This window comes from Lonchura striata, chromosome 8, assembly GCF_050655825.1.
Source record: "Lonchura striata isolate lonStrDom1 chromosome 8, ASM5065582v1, whole genome shotgun sequence".
Classification (NCBI taxonomy): domain Eukaryota; kingdom Metazoa; phylum Chordata; class Aves; order Passeriformes; family Estrildidae; genus Lonchura; species Lonchura striata.
Window position 1 is genome coordinate 11,917,451 of NC_140710.1, and position 19,369 is coordinate 11,936,819.

At 37.5% G+C, this 19,369-nt stretch overlaps 1 protein-coding gene across 1 annotated transcript in view; it reads left to right on the top strand.

Annotated features, from left to right (window-relative positions):
- Positions 1 to 12,525: 12,525 nt before the first annotated feature.
- The window catches only part of AK5 (adenylate kinase 5), an 81,408-nt gene continuing 74,564 nt past the window's right edge, over positions 12,526 to 19,369 (top strand). Inside the window, exons 1-3 of the mRNA XM_021527722.3 lie at positions 12,526 to 12,815; positions 14,486 to 14,672; positions 15,649 to 15,816. Coding sequence (XP_021383397.3) covers positions 12,756 to 12,815; positions 14,486 to 14,672; positions 15,649 to 15,816 — 415 coding nt within the window. The 5' untranslated portion in view covers positions 12,526 to 12,755. The remainder of the gene's footprint in view (positions 12,816 to 14,485; positions 14,673 to 15,648; positions 15,817 to 19,369) is intronic.

The window sequence follows — 19,369 nt, forward strand, 5'->3', positions numbered from 1 at the left end:
AAAAGAAAAAATAAGTTCTTGCAATAATATAAGTCAAGAGTGATTCTTAAGGAATCATCAATAATAGCTTGACTCTACTATCCCACTTAAAAATTCAGATTTATTGCTTTCTTCCTTTTGACTATCAATACAGTAGATTTTAAAAATGCCAAAATGAGTCTACTGTAGTTTGCTATCTCAGCTGATTAAATGGCAACAGTAATTAAATTATTGATTGATCTCACTCATTTGGGTTTTTTCCCCTTCTGTTAATGGAAGGCTGGCTTGTCTACAGAATGTTTGTACTTCAAAAATACTTACAATAGCAAATTAATTCTGATATAAAATAGGCAAAATTAATACAGTGAGAGTAATAGATACAGAACTCTCAAAGGAAAATTATTTGAAAGAAGCCTTGTTTCTAATTCTACGGAGCTGAAACAGTTGCACTCAAGGGTATTTGTCAATAGATTCTCTTTTTACTCTGGCTAAACACAGTAGGCCGTACATTTCTGTTCAACCATAGCATCAAGTGGCTTAACTCTACTTTGGAATCAAACTAGACAGTATTTGTTAATGTTATTTACAAAGTGGGATTATAGACATAATGTTTTACAGGCTTTCTGAGGTCAGAATAGAACACGGGCAAAAACCTTGAGGCCTACAATGAAATTCAGTTGACATTTGTTCTTAATGAATTAACCATCTACCTTGTCATCAGTTCTGTTCTGTCATTAATGATGTAAATATTACCAGGCATTCGATTTCCATACTGTTGAAATGTGTAATAAACCAGTATTTCATCTTCAGAAGACATGAAGTTACCAACCATTCCAACAGTTGATTCTGTTGGTAAAAAAAGGTAAAATATGAGAAAAGAAAACATGGAAAAACAGTGTCAGCTTATTGAGATAGTTTATTACATCACATTTAGTCTTTACTGCATCAGTATTTTTTTCAATAGAAAAAGCTGAAAATATTTTCTCAAATCATTGTTAAAAGAGCAAAATTGGGAAAAAGATAGCAGTAAAGCCCCCAATGCATTATTTACTTAAAACATTATTTAAAAGTACCCTCCCTATTGTATTTTTTCATTGGTATTTCAAAAGGCTTCATTCTCAAATAGAAAATTCACGGGCTTCTTAATTAGGAACAAGATGAGAATCTTAATTAAATTGCTCTAAATACAGCTAAATTTAGAACCAGTTTTACCTTTGACTTCAAGCAGTGGATAGAACATTGTGTGTTTTAGAATCATTAAGAAGGCATCGCTGTTATCCCACTGCCAGTTCTGACATCTGTATGACAAATCTCTCCTGTGTGCTGAACACACCAAATACCTGAGTGTCTCAGGAAAGTCCTCCCTGTAGGGATTGAGCTGAAGTGGCCTCAGCTCTGCTGGTTAAATTAACTCAAATAAAGGGCAGTGTTGCTGATAGACTCATTTTAGCTCCCAAACCAATACTTAAAGCTATTGTGTGTACTCAATCTAGTCTTCAGCCTGCAATCTAAATATAACCTTTTGTCTTTCAAGTAACTGTCTTCATTTGCAAGAAAGGGGTTTTGTATTCCTTTGAGGACTACTCATCAGCTATATGAGAAAACAAATAAAACATTTGAAGAAAGAGGCTGAATGCACATCAGCTTAACCTGGAAAAATTTAATATTATGAAAATCTTATTAGAAATAAGATCTACAGTGAGCCTTGAGTCAACTTAATAAAAGGTTACTCATACTCCAAGTACAATAACATTGATTAATGTTAAACATTTGTACAGTGACTACAACTGAATCCAGTATATTGTCAGGAAAGGTTATGCAGATCAATGTCTGATGGGTACTGAAATGTCATTAAACCTGATTAGTGGAAGAGTCACTTGAGAAGCAAAATTTAAGACAAATCCAAAATTAGGCTGTTAAGGAATTTAAAGAAATATTCTCAATCAAAGAAATAACCTAATACTTTTAAATGTAAATATACATTGTTGTTGTTAATTGATGTTTATCTAGGAGTTTTGGCGAAGGGCAGATTGAAGCAGCCCAACAAATTTTTAGACAAAACCTTACTTGTACTTTCTAGAGCAGCTGCTCAACAGCGGATCAGCAAACCTTAATAATTTCCCAGTCTAATCAAAGTGTGTAAAGCAGATAAATCCTTTTCTCTTCAGCTTCATTTACCAGGATTGTGTCAAAGCTTCTGTGGATCAGGTGGAAAGTGCTTATGCTGAACTAAGCATGGAGTATCCTTCAACAAACTACAAGTTCTAGCTCCATGCTCTTGGAAATTAAAAGTATCTGTCTCTGTGAGCTCATTTACCAGAAACTCTTCCCAAGTACAATTGCCAGGATGACTTCATATTGAAATCATAGTGCTTGGCAGACAGATTTTGCTATGATTCATAAAAATGAAGTATTTTTGAAATTTCTTTCTGCACAGGTTGGTAAAAGGCCTTTTCACCATGACATTGCTGGCATTCAGTGCAAGGTGGAATTTTACTTTGAAAATTAAATGAGCTATTTCTAAGCAGAAAGTCTGGAGAAAAACAACATATTCAGCAAGAAAGTAAATCAGTGACTTGTTGACCCACCAAATACTTCCTTTCTTAAAAGCCAAACTGTGTGGCCTAAGTTAATGAGGATATTGTGTAAACTGAGAAGAACTGCCCCCACAAGAATGTATTGTTGTGAAATCTATGAAAGTTTTTCTATATTGTTTTGCAACTCATGAATGAAGAATTCAAGCCCCTCGTTTTTACCTGTCTTTTATCTTTGTGCTGTGGAGTGTATCCTGATGAGATTTTTCTAACTGAAAGAGAACATCAAGAAAAAGACCTAGTGATAATTGGAATTATCAATACCTGAATATGTGCCGGTCATTTCTGTGTATCTGTCCTGTGACCTGAACTAGTTGTTTTTGCTGCTAAATATCTATATTACATGAAAATGTAAAAGCTATATTTAGTGCAGTTAATGACCTTTTACATTTTAAGGTAGGCATTTGAATTTACATGTTCATTCACAGTGATTGATTTTTACGTGGAGAAAAGACACCCATCAGTCAATCAATTTCAATTAAATCAGTGCCTTAATGCATGCATTTGCAAAAGTATTATCTCAGCAAAAATCACCTTCTTGCACTTGAACTCTCTTAGTTATCAAGGATTTCCTTAAACGAAACTTTTCTCATTATAGTATTATGTAAATGCTAAAAAACCCTTGCTTTTATTAGCTGCATGTGCATATTAAATATATATCTCAAAAAAACAATAATACATCTCTTTACCAAGTACAAAAATGTAAGGATTCCAGATCTAAGTTTCACAAACAGAACAAATTAAGGCTATTCTGTTCAGAATAATTACATCAAAATTGTTACATGAGGTCAAGGGTATATAACTTCCCTTGCTACTTAGCTTTAGAATAAAGATGGTAATCATTGCACATTGTTAAATGTAAAAATAATTACTGCTTTTTAGCTATACAGCACCTCTTACAGAAAGATCTCAAGGCAGTCAGTGCTAATTTCATGTCATCTCAAACCTGGATACTTCAAACACTATTCAAAAATTTGGAGTGTTGCTAATTTGCATTCATTTTTGCTTTCATCTGATTCTGTTTGCCTGCATATTTCCACAAGATTAGGAAAACAGTTTAATTTTTTAAATTGCTATACATTACCATGTTGTAAGAAGCATTTTTAATACTGATTCTTTTCCATTGATTGATTTTTGTCACATAGAAGACTGAACATATTTTGCCTTCTCTATATCATTATCCAGGAACCAGAAGAATATGAACTATCTTTTCCATTTTCTTCAGTAATTCTGTGAGTAGTTATGATGGTCTAAAATTGCTTTATTTGTTTTCAAATCCTTTTGTGAAATAAATTATTCTTCATTCATTATGCTATTTATGGCCTGTAAATTCTAGAGACAAAATATATTTTCTCTTTCACAGGAGATCTTCGTATGTTCATAAATCAAAAATTTATTTTGGAAGGGAAGTATGTCGTGTGTGTATTGATAATATTGAATGATAAAAGCAGGACTTTTTTCCAGAAATTGCTCATATTTCAATAAAAGAAGTCAGCTAGGGAAGTTGTACATTCTATCTTTGCAGATCATGTCTCACTTTTCCCTAGCCCAGAGCCTGATAGAGTAAGGTTCCAGTAGAAAGAGAGTAATCAATAATTTTCAATCAATGTATATCGAAAAATGTCAGCTACACTACAGGGTAATTCAAAAAAACTATTTACAAAACTGATTTAGGGGTGATTTAGCTGTATATTGTAAAGAAATGAGTAATTTAAGGGTTCTTCAAATATTCAAGTCTTGTCCAAATAATACCAACTCAGCTGTAAGCTAATGACCACTTTGTCAAATACACAAGAGTTAAAACAGGGTTTTTTTTTTAAACTCCTGAACATTTTTTAATAAATTAGAAAACCACAGCCACTGAGTTTCTCATTTGTACATTTTATGTGTGTCATTTTATAGTAACCTGCCTCTGCTGCTAAGGAGTTCACATGGGAGCAGAACTCTGTCAGTTCTCCTGAAAGCAGCGATCCTTAATTAATTTCTCCTGAACCCTGCCTTGTGTCATGACTCCAACATCCAGCCAAGGTGGATTTGCTTTCCAGAGCACAATTACCTAATCTCTTACAAGGTATTTGTAAGGCAGAGCCAGGAGTCCTGTGCAGCCCTGCAGTTCAACAACTATTTCATTTTATTGGGTAGCATGACAAGAAAAAGAAAGGTCTTGGTGATTCAACAAGTGCTGAAGATTATTAGTATTTTCCAATGTTATAAACTACATAGTATTAAGTTCTATCAAATACTAAGCTAAAATCTTTTCTTCCATTTAGCCAGAAGTTTTCACCCCATGCCATGTTGAACCCGAGTTCAAGTTCAACCATCATGTGATAGTTCCATTAACAGTTATCTTTGCTAATAAGCCATCTGGCAGGGTGTCAGCTTCTATGGGAAACAGGTGTTTGATCCAATTCTCATTTGTTATACTGTCAAGAAAGCATTCACTGAAGTTGGTGACTAAATTCAGGCAATGTTCTTGTATGTCAGCAGAAAGACAGGATGAATTTCAAATTAACATTGAAACATTTCTATGGTTAAAACATTTGCAAGTTTCTCTCATGTCTCTCAACTTAGCCCATTGTATCTTCAGGTGCAATTTCTTTATCTTGCCTACATTCTAGGTTCTGATTTGTATCTAATTATTACATAAGTTGCATATTTTAATCTCCAGATAGTGCATTCTATTAATTGCAATGCAGGAACAAGAAGTTAAAGAGGTGAGTTCAAGAACATTAGATCGTTAAAAAATGACTTAGGCAAAATTGAAATCCTCCCCCCCACCCAAAATATGTTCCTTACAGTAGAATTCAGAGTTTTGAGCCAATACCTGCCAAAGTTACAGCCTTTCTGTGTCTAGAAAAGAGGGTTTGGACAATCATTCCTCACTTTATTCTGGAATATAAAATACAAAGGGAGCTTTAGCTCTAGAAAAACTAACAAGGAGAATTAAATGCCAGTGACTGACCAACATTTCGACAGCTACTGCTCTGTGCTGAATTCTGGATACACACTGAATATGAATATAGGAAACTCTACCTTTTTTTACCAGAATACTACAGTTATGGCCACCTTTGAAAACAGAACATGCCAACATTGTCCCATTGTGAATCCTAATTATAAAAAATTGCCATGTCATGAAACAAGGCTTTTTTTGGTTTTTTCTTAAGATTTACTTTATTCTTTGGAATACATGTACCAATCATGTACCCAACCAAAATTAATGGTCCTCATTTTTGAGTAGTGAAAAAAAAATCTGCACTTATAAATGCCTTTCATACAAGAAAATAACCCATCCAGGAATCCTTCTTGACCCTAGGTAATAACAAATTATATCAAACTAAATTATACTTTTTTCCCTTTGACTTGACATCACAATGTTTTGAGCCACTGTAAAGATAGAAGCATCAAAAAATGTTGAAGTTTTCTCAGTGTGAGCAATTCCTGAAATCATTATGTGCCTTTTCTAAGCCCTTCATACAGGAAGTTGGTATTACTTGCAATTCATTTAGCATTCTGTTAAAAAAATAGTCAAGATGCTTATCTTTTCAAGAGCTGTACTTTGTGAAAGATGATTTTCAAGTAGGGAAGATTTTCACTGTATGACTGAATAACAAGTTATAGAAATAATGTATGGCACAGGTCCATTTAACCCAAATGCCAAGTAACAGGAACTTGTACTGTCTAACAATCTTGAGCTCCACAGTGTTCCCAAGATGAGGTCTGTAGCTGTGCTTGAATTCTTTTCTATTCCCACAACCACCGCCCACAAGCCATTATTCAGTTCAAGCCTGTTTTTTTGACTGAATTTTGCTGCAGTTTTTTGTATTTTGTTTTGGTGTTTTTTCCTACAGCTACACAAATTCCCTTAGCTCCTAAAGAATAAACAGAACACAAATTATTAGCTGGGACAGTGCATAGATTAGAACCTTAAAATCTGTGGTTGTATCCTTAGGACTTTGTTGGACAGACAAAAACCACAACACAGTTGTAAGTTTTTGAAAAATCAGTATCCACTGATTTGGAGTATTTATTCATCAGTTACTGAAAAATGGTAATTTTATTTATAAAATAATCCTCCTGAAGAGCAATTTCTATAACACTGTGGGAAGAGGGAGAGAGTCAGTTCAACTGACATAAAATAAAAACAAAAAGCATCAAGAGGCTGCAATGGATCAGACAGAAGGTCTGTGTAAGTGCTCAATCTGTGTTCTCAAATAGTGAACCTAGTCTTAGAGACAAGGAAAACCTCTACAGGACCTCTTGCTTTTCATCTCTCAGAGATTTAAGGACTTAAGGTATATAACCTTGAATTTAGTAAGTTACATAATGTTGTACAGTATCCTCATACTATCTAATTATTACAAGCCAAATCAAGGATAAAAATTTAAATACAAAAATATGCATTAGAATTGGAGATTATGTAAGAAATGTTATAAGGCAGAAAAAAGCAGAAATTTGCCTTGAAAGTAAAGATACACAAGAATAAGAAAAACTTCTATTGCGAATACTAGAAGCTGCAAGAAATATATGTGACATATTTAAGAACTGCTAAAAAACAAGAAGGGAAACAAAATGACATAAAACCCAATGGTTAGAAGGGTGCAATAGCATTTAAAAGAGCAGCTTTTCTGAAGAAAGAAAGAAAGAAAATCTTACGTCCTTACAACATTTGTGCAATATGCTTTCATAGATGTATCAAAAGCAATTGAAAGACTTCACTACATATTTCAGTTCTGTATCAAAATTATCAGATGATGTAATTATACCATAGCATGATGATGAAACATTCTCCATTAGAACTGTAGTCAAGTAAGTTTTATAAATAGTAGTCACTAAAAATAATTGAGTAAATCTGCATATTTGGATAAGTTGTATCAGAGTTTTAAAACAGCTGGAAAGGACAGGAAAGGGAAAACCTGGAAAGGGACTCCAAGAACTCTTGAAATACTTACATTCTGGGAATATGCTAGACCACTACTTTCTAAAGGTGGTGGCATAGGGAATTATAGCCCTGGCCATCTAACATGGAACTTAGTGAAAAAACAAAGCTGGGAAGAACATACTGGAATATAGCTTACATGAAATTTAATTAATGCCTGACAATACCATTTTCTGAAATAAAGTTCATCTCAAATCTGTGCACAAATACTTGTTCAAGAAGGCTTTTTTTGGCTGATGAAGAAAAAGAGTGCTGATCTGATGCTATTTACTTACTGCTGCAAGATATTTTCTTTAAGAAACCTGAGTGAATCAAAATCAATGTGTATATATATTTAATGGTTAATTGACTGGCCTCAAAAGTGAAATGTGAATGGGAAATACTAAGTGAGTTTCTGTTTTGGTCCCATAAGAACTGTTTTGGCCATGTGCTGTATAATATTTGCAGTGATTACCAAAACCAAAGCAAATCCCTGGTACGAGTGGCAGGGAGCAAAGAGCGAGGCATTGGGATTTCCCAGAGGGGACAGCTCACTGGCACTGAGCACACTGATTCCTTGGTAAACTGGGTGCAAGCAAACGTAGGAAGTCATACCTCAAATAATAAAGTGCAGGTGTGGATGCTCCAGCAGAGGAGCCTGGGAGAGAAAACAGTGGAAAGCAGAGCTGCTGAGAATCTGCCAGGTGCCCAGCTCAGGGTGAGCCCTGTGCAGCACCACAGCAGGGCATCAATTCAGCCTGTCAAACAACAGAATGAGGGCACCGAGGGTGCCACAGGCAGGCTGGAAGAGCAGAACAATGTGTCCTGTTTGATGCCTCTACATCCCACTCAAGATGCATATAGATAAATTGGACAGTTCAGGGAAGGGTCGCAAGAATGATTATACTATAATTGGAAAATAAAAAGTACAGCTATTTAGTTTATCATAAAAAATAGGGACTTGATCATAGCATTTCTTTAAAATGTTTTTTTTTTTTCTCAGCAGATTGAAATATGCATACTCAAACCTTTAAGTGGCACAATCTTCTTTCATTCCCCCAATGTTCTTATTCATCTGGTGTCCTCAAAATTTACATAAAATGTTAATTCTGGGACTTACAGAAATCTAGATCCCTAAGTCAGATTTTTCTTTGTTGATTTTTCACTACTTTTCAATTTGTGTTATAATTCACTTAAGTAACATGTTTCAGGTACCAATAGAAAAGAGGAAGAGGTCTATCAGAGTAGGAAAGAAATAAAGGTGCATCAGAGTAGAAAAGAAAGGTGGGGCGAACATCAGATTAAAAAAAAAAAAACAGTTAATGCTGTAGCAAAAGGGTTCAGAAGGGGATTTCTCATAAAAATTAAAATATCATTTTAGCAATCTTGGATTAATTTATACCACACTAAACACAATATGGGGCTGCAAGTAAGTTCCAAATTTACATTAAAATGCTTACCATTTCTGGATCAGAAGCATATAATTCAGCACGTTCTATTAAAAAGGCTGCACATAATACATTTTCTTACAGAATCTACAAATTCAAGCTGTCCTCATATCAGCCTGTATAAGCACATTAATCCAAGGATGTTGCTTTTGATTTAATAAAGACGTCTAGCAGAGCAGCAACTTCTGTGACAGATCCAGCCACTAGTGCTTGAACAGGCACTAGACAAAAAAAATAAATGTTTATAAAATACTGGGGTATTCTGAAGTGATTTTTGAAAACACAGAACCTAATTATGGTTTGACTGAAGGCTATGGGTGTTGTGTAATTGGTTTAACCAAGAAAAATAGAAGGCCCAGAACACCATATCCCAGCTGATCCCTGAAAATACTGATTCATCTTAGTGTAGCTTCATGTAGCTTCTGGAGGAAACAAAAAGAATGAGAATGGAATCTGCCCAATGGTATAGGATCCATAAGAAGTTTTCTAGCTGAATTTTCAGAAATGTTATCATTTTGATAGCAAAATTTTGTTCCTTCTATTTTATCTTCTTGCCCTTCAGAAAATGTAGTAAATAACCAAAGTGACCCTTCTGCCTCACCCAGTACCCTAAAGAGCTCCTCTGCACCTTCAGGAATGGGCAGTGCCCTGGAGCTCAAATGAACTCCCATTCCTTTGAGCATTATTACATCCTGTGTTATTTTCTGAGGCAGTAAGACCACTTCACTCCCACCTGCACTCTTGATCAGCCACTGACCCAACAAAGAGCTCACTGACCCAAGGAACAGCTCCCTTTATGTTACCTGCACAACAAATAGCCCAGCTTTTTGTGCCCCCTTGGCTCATTTCTGCTTAATCCTTCACTGCCAATGTTCTTCAGAGCTTTTGAGAAGCTTCCACCTGCGACCCTGCTTCAATAAGGGGATTCTTCTGACAGCAAACGCATCAAACATTGCTTCTAGAAGGAGGTACTGTATTATTAGATCCAAAAATATCCTTTCCAGATACATTTCACACCTTCAGTCTGATAGATTTCCTAAATGGCTGTATTTTTTCTGAGGTGGTAATTTCTGCAACACAGAATTTGATTTTGTGCAACAAAACAACATTTTGAACAATAATGACGTGCAGAATAATAATGCATAATTTTATAGCAGGACAGTTATTTCTGTTATTTTATTTTCTGTTAGCATTATCTAACTGAGCAAAATGCCTGGAAGCCTACAGTAAAAAAAAAAAAAAAAAAGGCAGAAACAAGTAGGACAAGACTTTACACAAACACATTTCACATTCCAAAGGAAGATACTATGGAAAGCATATGAAAGGAAATATTTTTCTCTTCCCAGATCAAGATATTGGATGAGATACTAATTTACCCATAAATGTTGAGTATATAAAAATATATATACTGGAAGCCTATAAATGGAATTTATCCAAGACAATGATAGTACAGATTAATATTTTTTTTGTATCAAGAAACAAATTAAAAAATGATACACACAAAATCCCAAAAGCACAGCTCTGTGTTCCTAAATAGAATGCAATCTTCTATTAGCCCTCCTTAGTAAAGACCTTATTTTAAGAAAATGTCTGTTTAATTTAATTCCATCTTCCTTTTGTGGACCTTCATTTAAGGTAATTTAAAAGCAATTATGTCTCATATCTTTTTATTAGGACATTGGAGCCTACTCATTTTACTCAATAAAAATTAAGGCACTGTGCTTTTCAATGAGTTTACATTTGGATGGATTAAAATTTTAGCAGGAGAAAGTAGGGTTAAAACCAAATTAAATCCAAATTTTATGGGAGGATGAGAAAAACTGCAGAATGCTGATTAAACTCTTCAGCGAAGACCAAAGTCTTACTTGAACATATGGTAAGTGTCAATTCAGTGACTCCAGCTTCTCTAAGTAGACACCTCTGGATTAATAGAAACTGGAGCTGAAAAGGCTCCAAACTGCAGAGACACTTCAGCTGTTGTTTTCCAGAAGCTTTGCACTGAAGCACGTTTTCCCAGAGAGTTGTGTGTGCCCCAATCCCCCAAGTGTCCAAGGCCAGATTGGATGGGGCCCTGAGCAACCTGATCTTTCAAGTGCCATCCCTGTCCATGGCAAGGGGTCAGAACTAGATGATCTCTAAGGCCCCTTCCAACCCAAACCATTCGATGATTCTATGGGCCATCCATCACCCATTTCCTGTGAAGGGATGTTAATTGCTGCCCTTTACGTATGGTAGTTGCTGGGAATATTTGGATGACTTGGAAAACCAAACAGTCCAATTTGTCATTAGAAGATCATAGGATTGCCTTCTGGGCAGAATTTAGCAGTTCATGGAATGAACAAGGACTGGAAGCTTCTCTGGAAGAAAAGAAAATAAAAAGCTGCACAAAACGCTGGAGGCTGGGCTGTGGAAAATGAGGGCAGTTCAACTACAGAAAAAGCAAAACAAGGAATATGGCTGGAGAAGCTTGTCAAACTCATATTGATCCACGAATCATATACAATGGGGAGAAGCTTCTTAAGAGATAACTGAGAAGAGCTATCCATTTTCCTATCTCTCTGAAAAATAGGGATATACATTCAGAAAGCATTCAGTGCTGTTTAGAAGTTTGCAGTTATTTAACCTATTTATGTTAGGGTGTGCCTCAGTGCAACTACAAGGATATTCTGTTAGAAAATATAATAAAATTAAAAGCTAATTGGAAAATCAGACTTGATATAGGACACTTCAGCAACAGAAATACTCTACTCAAACTTCCAGTGTGCCACAGAGTTACCACAGAAGCTACCTCCTACTTAACAATTCCCAGAGTACATCTAGAATAATGCACCCAGTTTTGGGCTCCCCAGTAGAAGAGAGTTAACAAACTGGATTGGATTTGATCCCTGTATGGGCCATTCACTTACAAGTTGGACTCAATATATTCTGTGATTCTGAGTTGAGTGGACAGCCACAGAAATGGTTAAGGGATGGAGAGCATCTTTTTCTTGAGGATGAGCAGAAGGAGGTGGGCTTATTCAGCCTTGTGGCATCCTTAGAAGGTACATAATGGCAGTTCTCCAAGGCTGGACAGGAGACCATAATGAAAACGGAGCCGGGCTCTTCACAATGGTGGGCAAGGAACAAAATGAGACATGGGAGGTGATAACTGAATAGCAGAAAACCCTTCTTTATGTTGAGGCCAGACAAGCACGGGTTGACCAGAAAGGTTCTACAGTTGTCACCCTTGGAAGGTTTTGCAAGATGAGACTGAATAAAGCCCTGGGCAACCTGGTCTGACCTCAAGAGCTGACCTTGCCTCGAGCAGAAGGCTAGACAAGACAAAATTTCAGATCTCTTCCTGTGACTCGCCGATCACAGATGCTCATGACTGATCGTAGTTCGTGGCTTTTTGCCAGCCCAAAGTGTATGAAACGTCTCGCTCCTTAAGACGCCGTGCCAAGAGCAGAGACCGCGCTACCCGGTGCCCAGCCCTCCCCGCCGCCGGGGAGCCGGTCCGCTCGCTGCCGGGGCAGCCTGCCCGCGGCTCGGCGCCAGGCACAGCCCCTCACCGCCTCCGCCCGGCGCCTCACCGCGGGCACCCCCCGAAACTTTCCCCGGCAGCCTGCGCACGCTCTCGCTCCCCGCCGGGGAAAACGTGCTCTCTCTGGCTCCCTCCGAGCAGCGGGCACGGGAGGCGGGCGGCTGCCTCCCTCCCGCTCCCTCCGCCCGCCCGCGGAAGCCTCGCCGAGGCTCCCGCATTGCACCGCCGCGCCGAGCCGAGCGCGGGGCTCGGGCTGCCCACCCGCCCCGCCGGCGGCCCCGGCCCCGGCTGGCGGAATGAGCGCCGGCGAGGCGAAGGAGTATCTGGCCCGCAGGGAGATCCCGCAGCTTTTCGAGGTAGGCGAGGCGCGGGGGGGAGGCGTTTTCCGCCCCGTCGGGGGATGCTCCGCGCCGGGACCCCGCGGCGGGCAGGGCTGAAGGTGGCTGGAAGGACGGAGCAGCCGGAGGCAGCGGCTCGCGTTGCGCGGCGGATCGCCGGCCGCCCGCCCGGGGCGGTGGGCGCTGGCGGCGCGGGGCCGGGGCAGCGCTGCCCGCCGCCCCCGCCGAGCCCCGCGGCCGCGCCCCTCCGCCGCTGCGGCCGCCCGCCCTCCGAGACAACTTGGGGCGTCCGCGGGGCAAGGGAGCGCCGAGGAATGCGGGCGAGGGGCATCTTTCGTCGGGCGAGGGGAGCAAAAAAGCCGCAAATGTTTACTGAGGTTTTGGTTAGCTTCCCGCAAGTTACCTGCTGCTAATGGCTGCTAATTACTTCTCGGTGCAATGTGTATTTTTTTCCCCCTCCCGGATCCTGTCATCTATAATACAACATACACACATATGTATTTTCCCTTGCCTGTGCTGAAGCTAGACGTTTTTCTATATATTTGAAAATTGCAGGACACGGCAAATGCTAATGTTTTAATTACACAGAATGTGGTGAATGGTTTAACAACAGATGCAGACAAAACTGGTTTTCTGTTGAGGCTCAGAGCTTGAGCTAGTGATTTTTAAAAATTGGTGCATATCTTCTGCAAAAATACACTCTTAGTCGCTGTGATCGGTTAAGTACTATAGTAAGGGCACACATACATTGAAATTCTATCTTTTAAGCTCAAATATGTGTAAATACCAATTACTGTATAAACTGTAGATAGCAACTGATCAAATCCTAAATTGGAGCTATTTATGTTTACTCTTAATACCAACTATGACTCTCAAGTTTATTCACACAAAAATTAAGGAAAGCAAAAAGAACAGAAATCATCCTTAAAGACATGTATTGTTAGGGAAGGTTGGATGCAGCAGTCTGGTGGAGAGGTGAGATGATGACTTATGTATCACTTTGTCAAGGAAATGTGTCAGAAGAGGGCCTGGCAGTCTTTCTTTCACACCCCCCACAATGCTCATGAGTACGATGAGTGAAGAATTAATACTGTAGAAAGGGGATGTTCTAATGTCTTGGAATCTATGATCAATTAAATCAGAAAGCACCTATGAATTTTGGGGTTGTGGGTTTTTTCCCCCCAATACTGATCAAGATGATATTTGAGTATTTCTCATGATTTTTTAAAATCCTCTTTTCATAGCTTGCATGTTGACAAGAATATGGATAAGATACTTGTGAATGCAGTGGTCTTTAAGGAAAAGACACATTTTAGTGATGTCAAAGACTACAAAGGATATGTAAATTTTGGAGCTCTCTAGCCTGTACATTGCTCTGTGTATACTTGCCAGTGACAGTTCTAAGAAAAATGTAGAGGGATTTTTTGGTAGTTTTGGGTTTTATTTCAGTGCAAACAGACAACTGTAAAGACAGCCATGAGCTTCCTTTCCAAGTAATTCTTACGACATTGGCCAACCAAAATAATTTGATTTTTTGCGGGCCTCACTTTTACACATTGAATTGCAACAGAGAGTCTTAATATCAAGGGATGTGGTGTTTCCATGCACAAAGTAAAAGACAAAGAAAAGGTGCTTGTTTTTCCCTGGCATCTGTCATTACAGTCTATATTTCTGATTTTACATTTCAGAGTCTGTTGAATGGATTAATGTGTTACAAACCTGATGACCCAATTGAATATTTGGAAAGCTGTTTGCAGAAAGTAAAAGAGCTTGGAGGGCCAGAAAAAGTGAAATGGGACACTTTTGTCAGCCCAGAAAAGAAGACCCTGCCTCCACTCAATGGAGGACAATCCCGAAGGTCTTTTTTCAGGAATGGTAATGTATTAAATTTAAAAATTATCCTATTTCTTCAACTTTGTGTGGTTTTGCATCCACTACTGAGTTATTTTATACATACTTCTACAGCTGATTATGCCTCATTCTGATTATCTGTCGGCAAAAGAGTCAAGAAATTTGTTTCCTTGCTTTTTGGCACTTGTTTTTCTCCTGCCGTAATGGATGCTGGGCAGGAGAAGAAATTGTGATTACTTTCCAGCCAAATGATGGATGTTTGCTGAGAAAATGTTTAATGCATCAGTAGAGAGATTTCTTGTATCCTACCTAAAACATTTGCAAAGATGGGGCAGATATGACACAGTGAATTTGGCTTGTGTTTTCTGTTGGTCCTTATGGATGACATACGCACCAACTTCAGTGCAGTTACATTATGTGTTTTTATAGTTTACATTGGAGCTGTATGCTAATCTACTAAATAAAATATAAATTATAAACTCAGAAAAAGGTGCATCTTATAAAATTTAAGCAGATGTCATACCAATACCTGCAATTATTTTATTTGTAATGTTAACAAAGAGTTATTAGCTCGTCTTTCAGTTGCCATAGTTATTTTTCCTTGCCATCCAGCATTTCATGAAGATAATCAGCAAGAACACTGTCTCTATCTCTGTGTACAACACATATCACGAAAAGAATCCTGCTTAGTAGAGGTTATCTGCACAGTATAAAGCTTTTCTTCTCAGAGGCCCCTGCTGAACTCTGGGTGCTATGGGCAGATGTTCATAGAAAACCTGATGTGCTTGAAAAGAAACACCAGAGAAAACTGACTCTGGGTGGCTGTGATTTAATAAAATCAAATCAGGCCAAAAATATTTAGAATAGCAACAGCAAACACAATGTAAAATAATGAGATATTTATACTTTATGTATGATACTTATTTGAATCTGCATACAGAACAGATTTTGAGTTTTCTGCCTTTTTCCACAATTCCCAGTTTATCTTACTATTTCACAGTGATGCCTGATAACTCTAACTTCCCCTACCGGCGCTACGACCGACTGCCTCCGATCCAACAGTTTTCCATAGAAAGTGACACCGACCTTTCTGAAACCGCTGAGCTAATTGAGGAGTACGATGTCTTTGACCCTGCAAGACCTCGACCAAAAATTATCCTTGTCATAGGTATGAAGGCAGCCATTTTGACACGATTTTATCGCTGCTGCTTTGCCTTTTGATTTGTACTGCAAATACATTGAATGCTTATATGAATTTGAATACATTTTTTCCATCTGCCATAGCATGTGGTGTAGGCCAATTAAGAGTGTGAAATTGTTAGTGCTGGACATGGCATTCCAACTGTAAGAATTTTAGGGGTCTCAGCAAGCACCTGCACTCGTGTTCTGTAAACTGGATTCCTCTTAGCAGCTGGAGAGCTCGTAATTTGCTTATGAGCACATCTGCCAGTTTGATTTCATCTTATCTAAACCTGGTTCATGCACTTCGAGGCAGCAGCACCATGTGAATTAAAGTGCTCTTCCAAAGCATGCTCAGGATTGAACTAAAACACTCAGATGTACTCAAAGATGGGCACAAAAATGGCATATTTTAAAATATTGTGTAAGCCAGCTCAGAAAGGTGATAGAGAACTTGCCTTCTATACTTAGACCCTTGTCAAATGATTGGTACGTCCAGTTGGAGTGAGAATACACAGTCACTAGTTCATTGCATTGGTAGATTAAGCCTCAGGTCCATTTGGGGAATGAATCCTGTTCCAGCTTCACAGAGAGTGAGCACTCAGTTCACATTAGTTAATTGTGCTCTCTCCCAGAGTTCTCTCTTGTGAGCTGTGTAGTGTTCTTTCTAAGCAGCTCATACTTTCCAGCCTCAGACAAGTGTAGCTTATTAAAAAATAGCTGCAGGTTAAGTATAAATCAATATTTTTTTATATTCTTGAATTTAAATTCTATAAATTCAGTTTCCTTATCAATGAGGTAGTTGTCTTTAGAAATGTTGCCACCAGGCCTAATTATCTGATTCTCTGGATGGCTTAAAGAGTTACAGGACAGGTGCCTGGTGACGGAGAATTACATTTTTCATGTATAAAGCTTTATTCATATTAAAGAGACATACTGCTTCTATAACAGAGAATATGTGTGGTATCATAAAAAAAGGACAGAAATGTCTTCTCTGTACTACAGAGTGGAAACTCTAGGAACAGCATGTCCTCTAGGCTCTGCATCCAGCAGCTCTCAGAAACAAGATATTGGAATAGACTGAAAAGAGAAGACCAGGCATTTTTTAAAAGTATCTGTGGTATGCCAAAGCAATTGCTCAAGACGTTTGAATTTTCTTAATCTTTTGTTTCAAGATTACAGATTGCAACATGCAAATCTCTATGCATTGCTGAAATGTGAAGATTGCAATTAGATGGAGAAATAACACATACCTTTCTTTCATCTTAATTAATTAGCTACCCTTCCTTTTCATAAAGGAGAATAACTGGCTCCTTTTCAGTGACAATAGAAGGCTCTTAATGCATTGAAATCTATGTAGCTCAATTGCAGTAGAGTGATGAATGATGGTTTAAGTGAGATAAAGAGAGATTGGCTTTCACTTCTGGAACCGAGTGCGGGTGTATTTGAAGTGAAATCCTTGAACACCAGCATGCAGTGAACAGACCACGGATTTTACAGAGCTTTTCTTTTCTCCCATTTATATAGGGAACATTGTAAACATTCCACAAAAGCTATTTCAGGTTTATATTCCCACTGAGTTTCTCTGAATTTATTACAGTGTGATCTGATAGAAGCACAATACTTTATGTAGCTTAGCAGCTATTGTCCATTTTTGTACTGTATCAAGGCATTTTTCTCCCAGATTCAACTTTCTATTGAGAAAGCACATAAAAACATATGTTGGAAAGAGTAATTGAATAAAAGAGAAAAAAAAAGTGTACTGTTCATTTCAAGAGATACTGCACAGAAAAATTTGTTGCATATTTTCAGTTTGCATATAATGCCAAAAAAAAAAAAAAAATCCCAACAGTAAAGTAATGTATTTCTGTCTAATTAGAGATAACTAATCATCCTGCCTTGCTCAGGTGGTGCTGGTCCCAGTCTCTGTTAGGGACAGAAATGAAGTTAAAGACCTGTCTTCTGCTTCACATATTTGGTGAACTTTTCTTTATTAATGCATTAGCCCAAGATTTTTTTAATAATGCTTCCATAAAGGTTTTTACAACTTCCTTGCTTTATGAAATCTATCATCTTTACAGTGAACCAAGTAGCTCCAGGGCTAAAGAGAACTCATAAAGGTGGGGGTTTTGCTCTTTTTCTGGGTTTGCAGAAGAAACCTCTGGTGGATGATAAAGCTAAAAAATTACATAGTGAGCATATGACTGGATTTTAGAAGACTCAGATGGAACCATCCAGGAGGGCACTCATGTGAATCAATGGAAAAATTAAGTTTCTAAGGCATTATAACACTAGTAAATGAGATTGTGTTTAAAAATATGCTTCCTAAAGTACTTTTAAGAAACAAATTTGTACTGTTAATATAGCTTGAATTTAGAGATCCTAAAATACTAATTACCCAGTGTCATTAGCACCTTAGTTGAGTATGTTTTTAAGCTGCACTTTCTTAAATATATTACTTAATATTAAAAGAATACACCTTCCTTTTGAGATCAAAGTGTAAGGACTAGATGAAATATAGTGCTGTCCGCAGGAAGCTGCCCATTGATTTGTTAAACCTAGCCCACAGTTAGATTTTAAAGTCAGAAGTATTTTCAGAAATTTTATTATTAGTTGAATTAATTCTGAATTTACAACAATATATGCAAAAATTGAAATAATGAAAAAAATTAGATTAAAACAACTGCTTTAATGACAATTTTTGGGCACACAAATCTTGACTTGAAGCCTTTTAGAAAACATAATTTTAGATGCAACAAGCATTCCCTAGTCTAGACATTTTCTAGAAATATATAAAATGATCATACTTTCCTTGAATAACCTATCTCAGAGTAAGTAAAAAAAAACAAAAAACAAACATAATTTGCTTTTTCTTTCTTGTGAACAGTTTGTCAGTGTGATTTATCAAAGAGTCAGGAATGGATACATAGTATAATAAATTATGATCTGCTGTGGGAAGTAATTTTGTTCTATCACCTTTGCCTTATTTTGTTACCTGAATGGTTCCCCTCATATTGTAAATAGATAATACCATCTTAATATTATGTGTTTGAATTGATTTGGATTATGTGTTTGGGATATGTTTGGATTGATAAAAACAAAATGTGTTGGAAGTTTATGAATATTAAACTGAACACATTATTAGGTATTTTCTGATTGAAGTTCAGATTGAAAGAATGGGAGTGCTGAGCTACACTTTTTTGGTTTTGTTTTGGTTTTGTTTTTTTTGGCTTCTGTCTACTGGCAAAGCAAGGCTCTCCCTAACAGAAGTGTGAAGTCTATCTACTTGTTTCAAACATGTTTTTTTCATCTATTTTATACTATTACCTACTGATGTTTTATCAGGTATCAGTTCTGGTTTTCTGCCACTTTTTGTAGCTGTGTGGGAACATGAGCACGATCTTCCTTGTTTCCAATTTTAAAAATTTTCTGCACATTACCTATGTTCTGCAATTTTATTGTTGCTGGGTGCAACATGTCTGTTTCGAACTTGTAAGTTCGGTGAAATGCATTTGTCATGGGGAAGGCTGAGCATGAAAGGG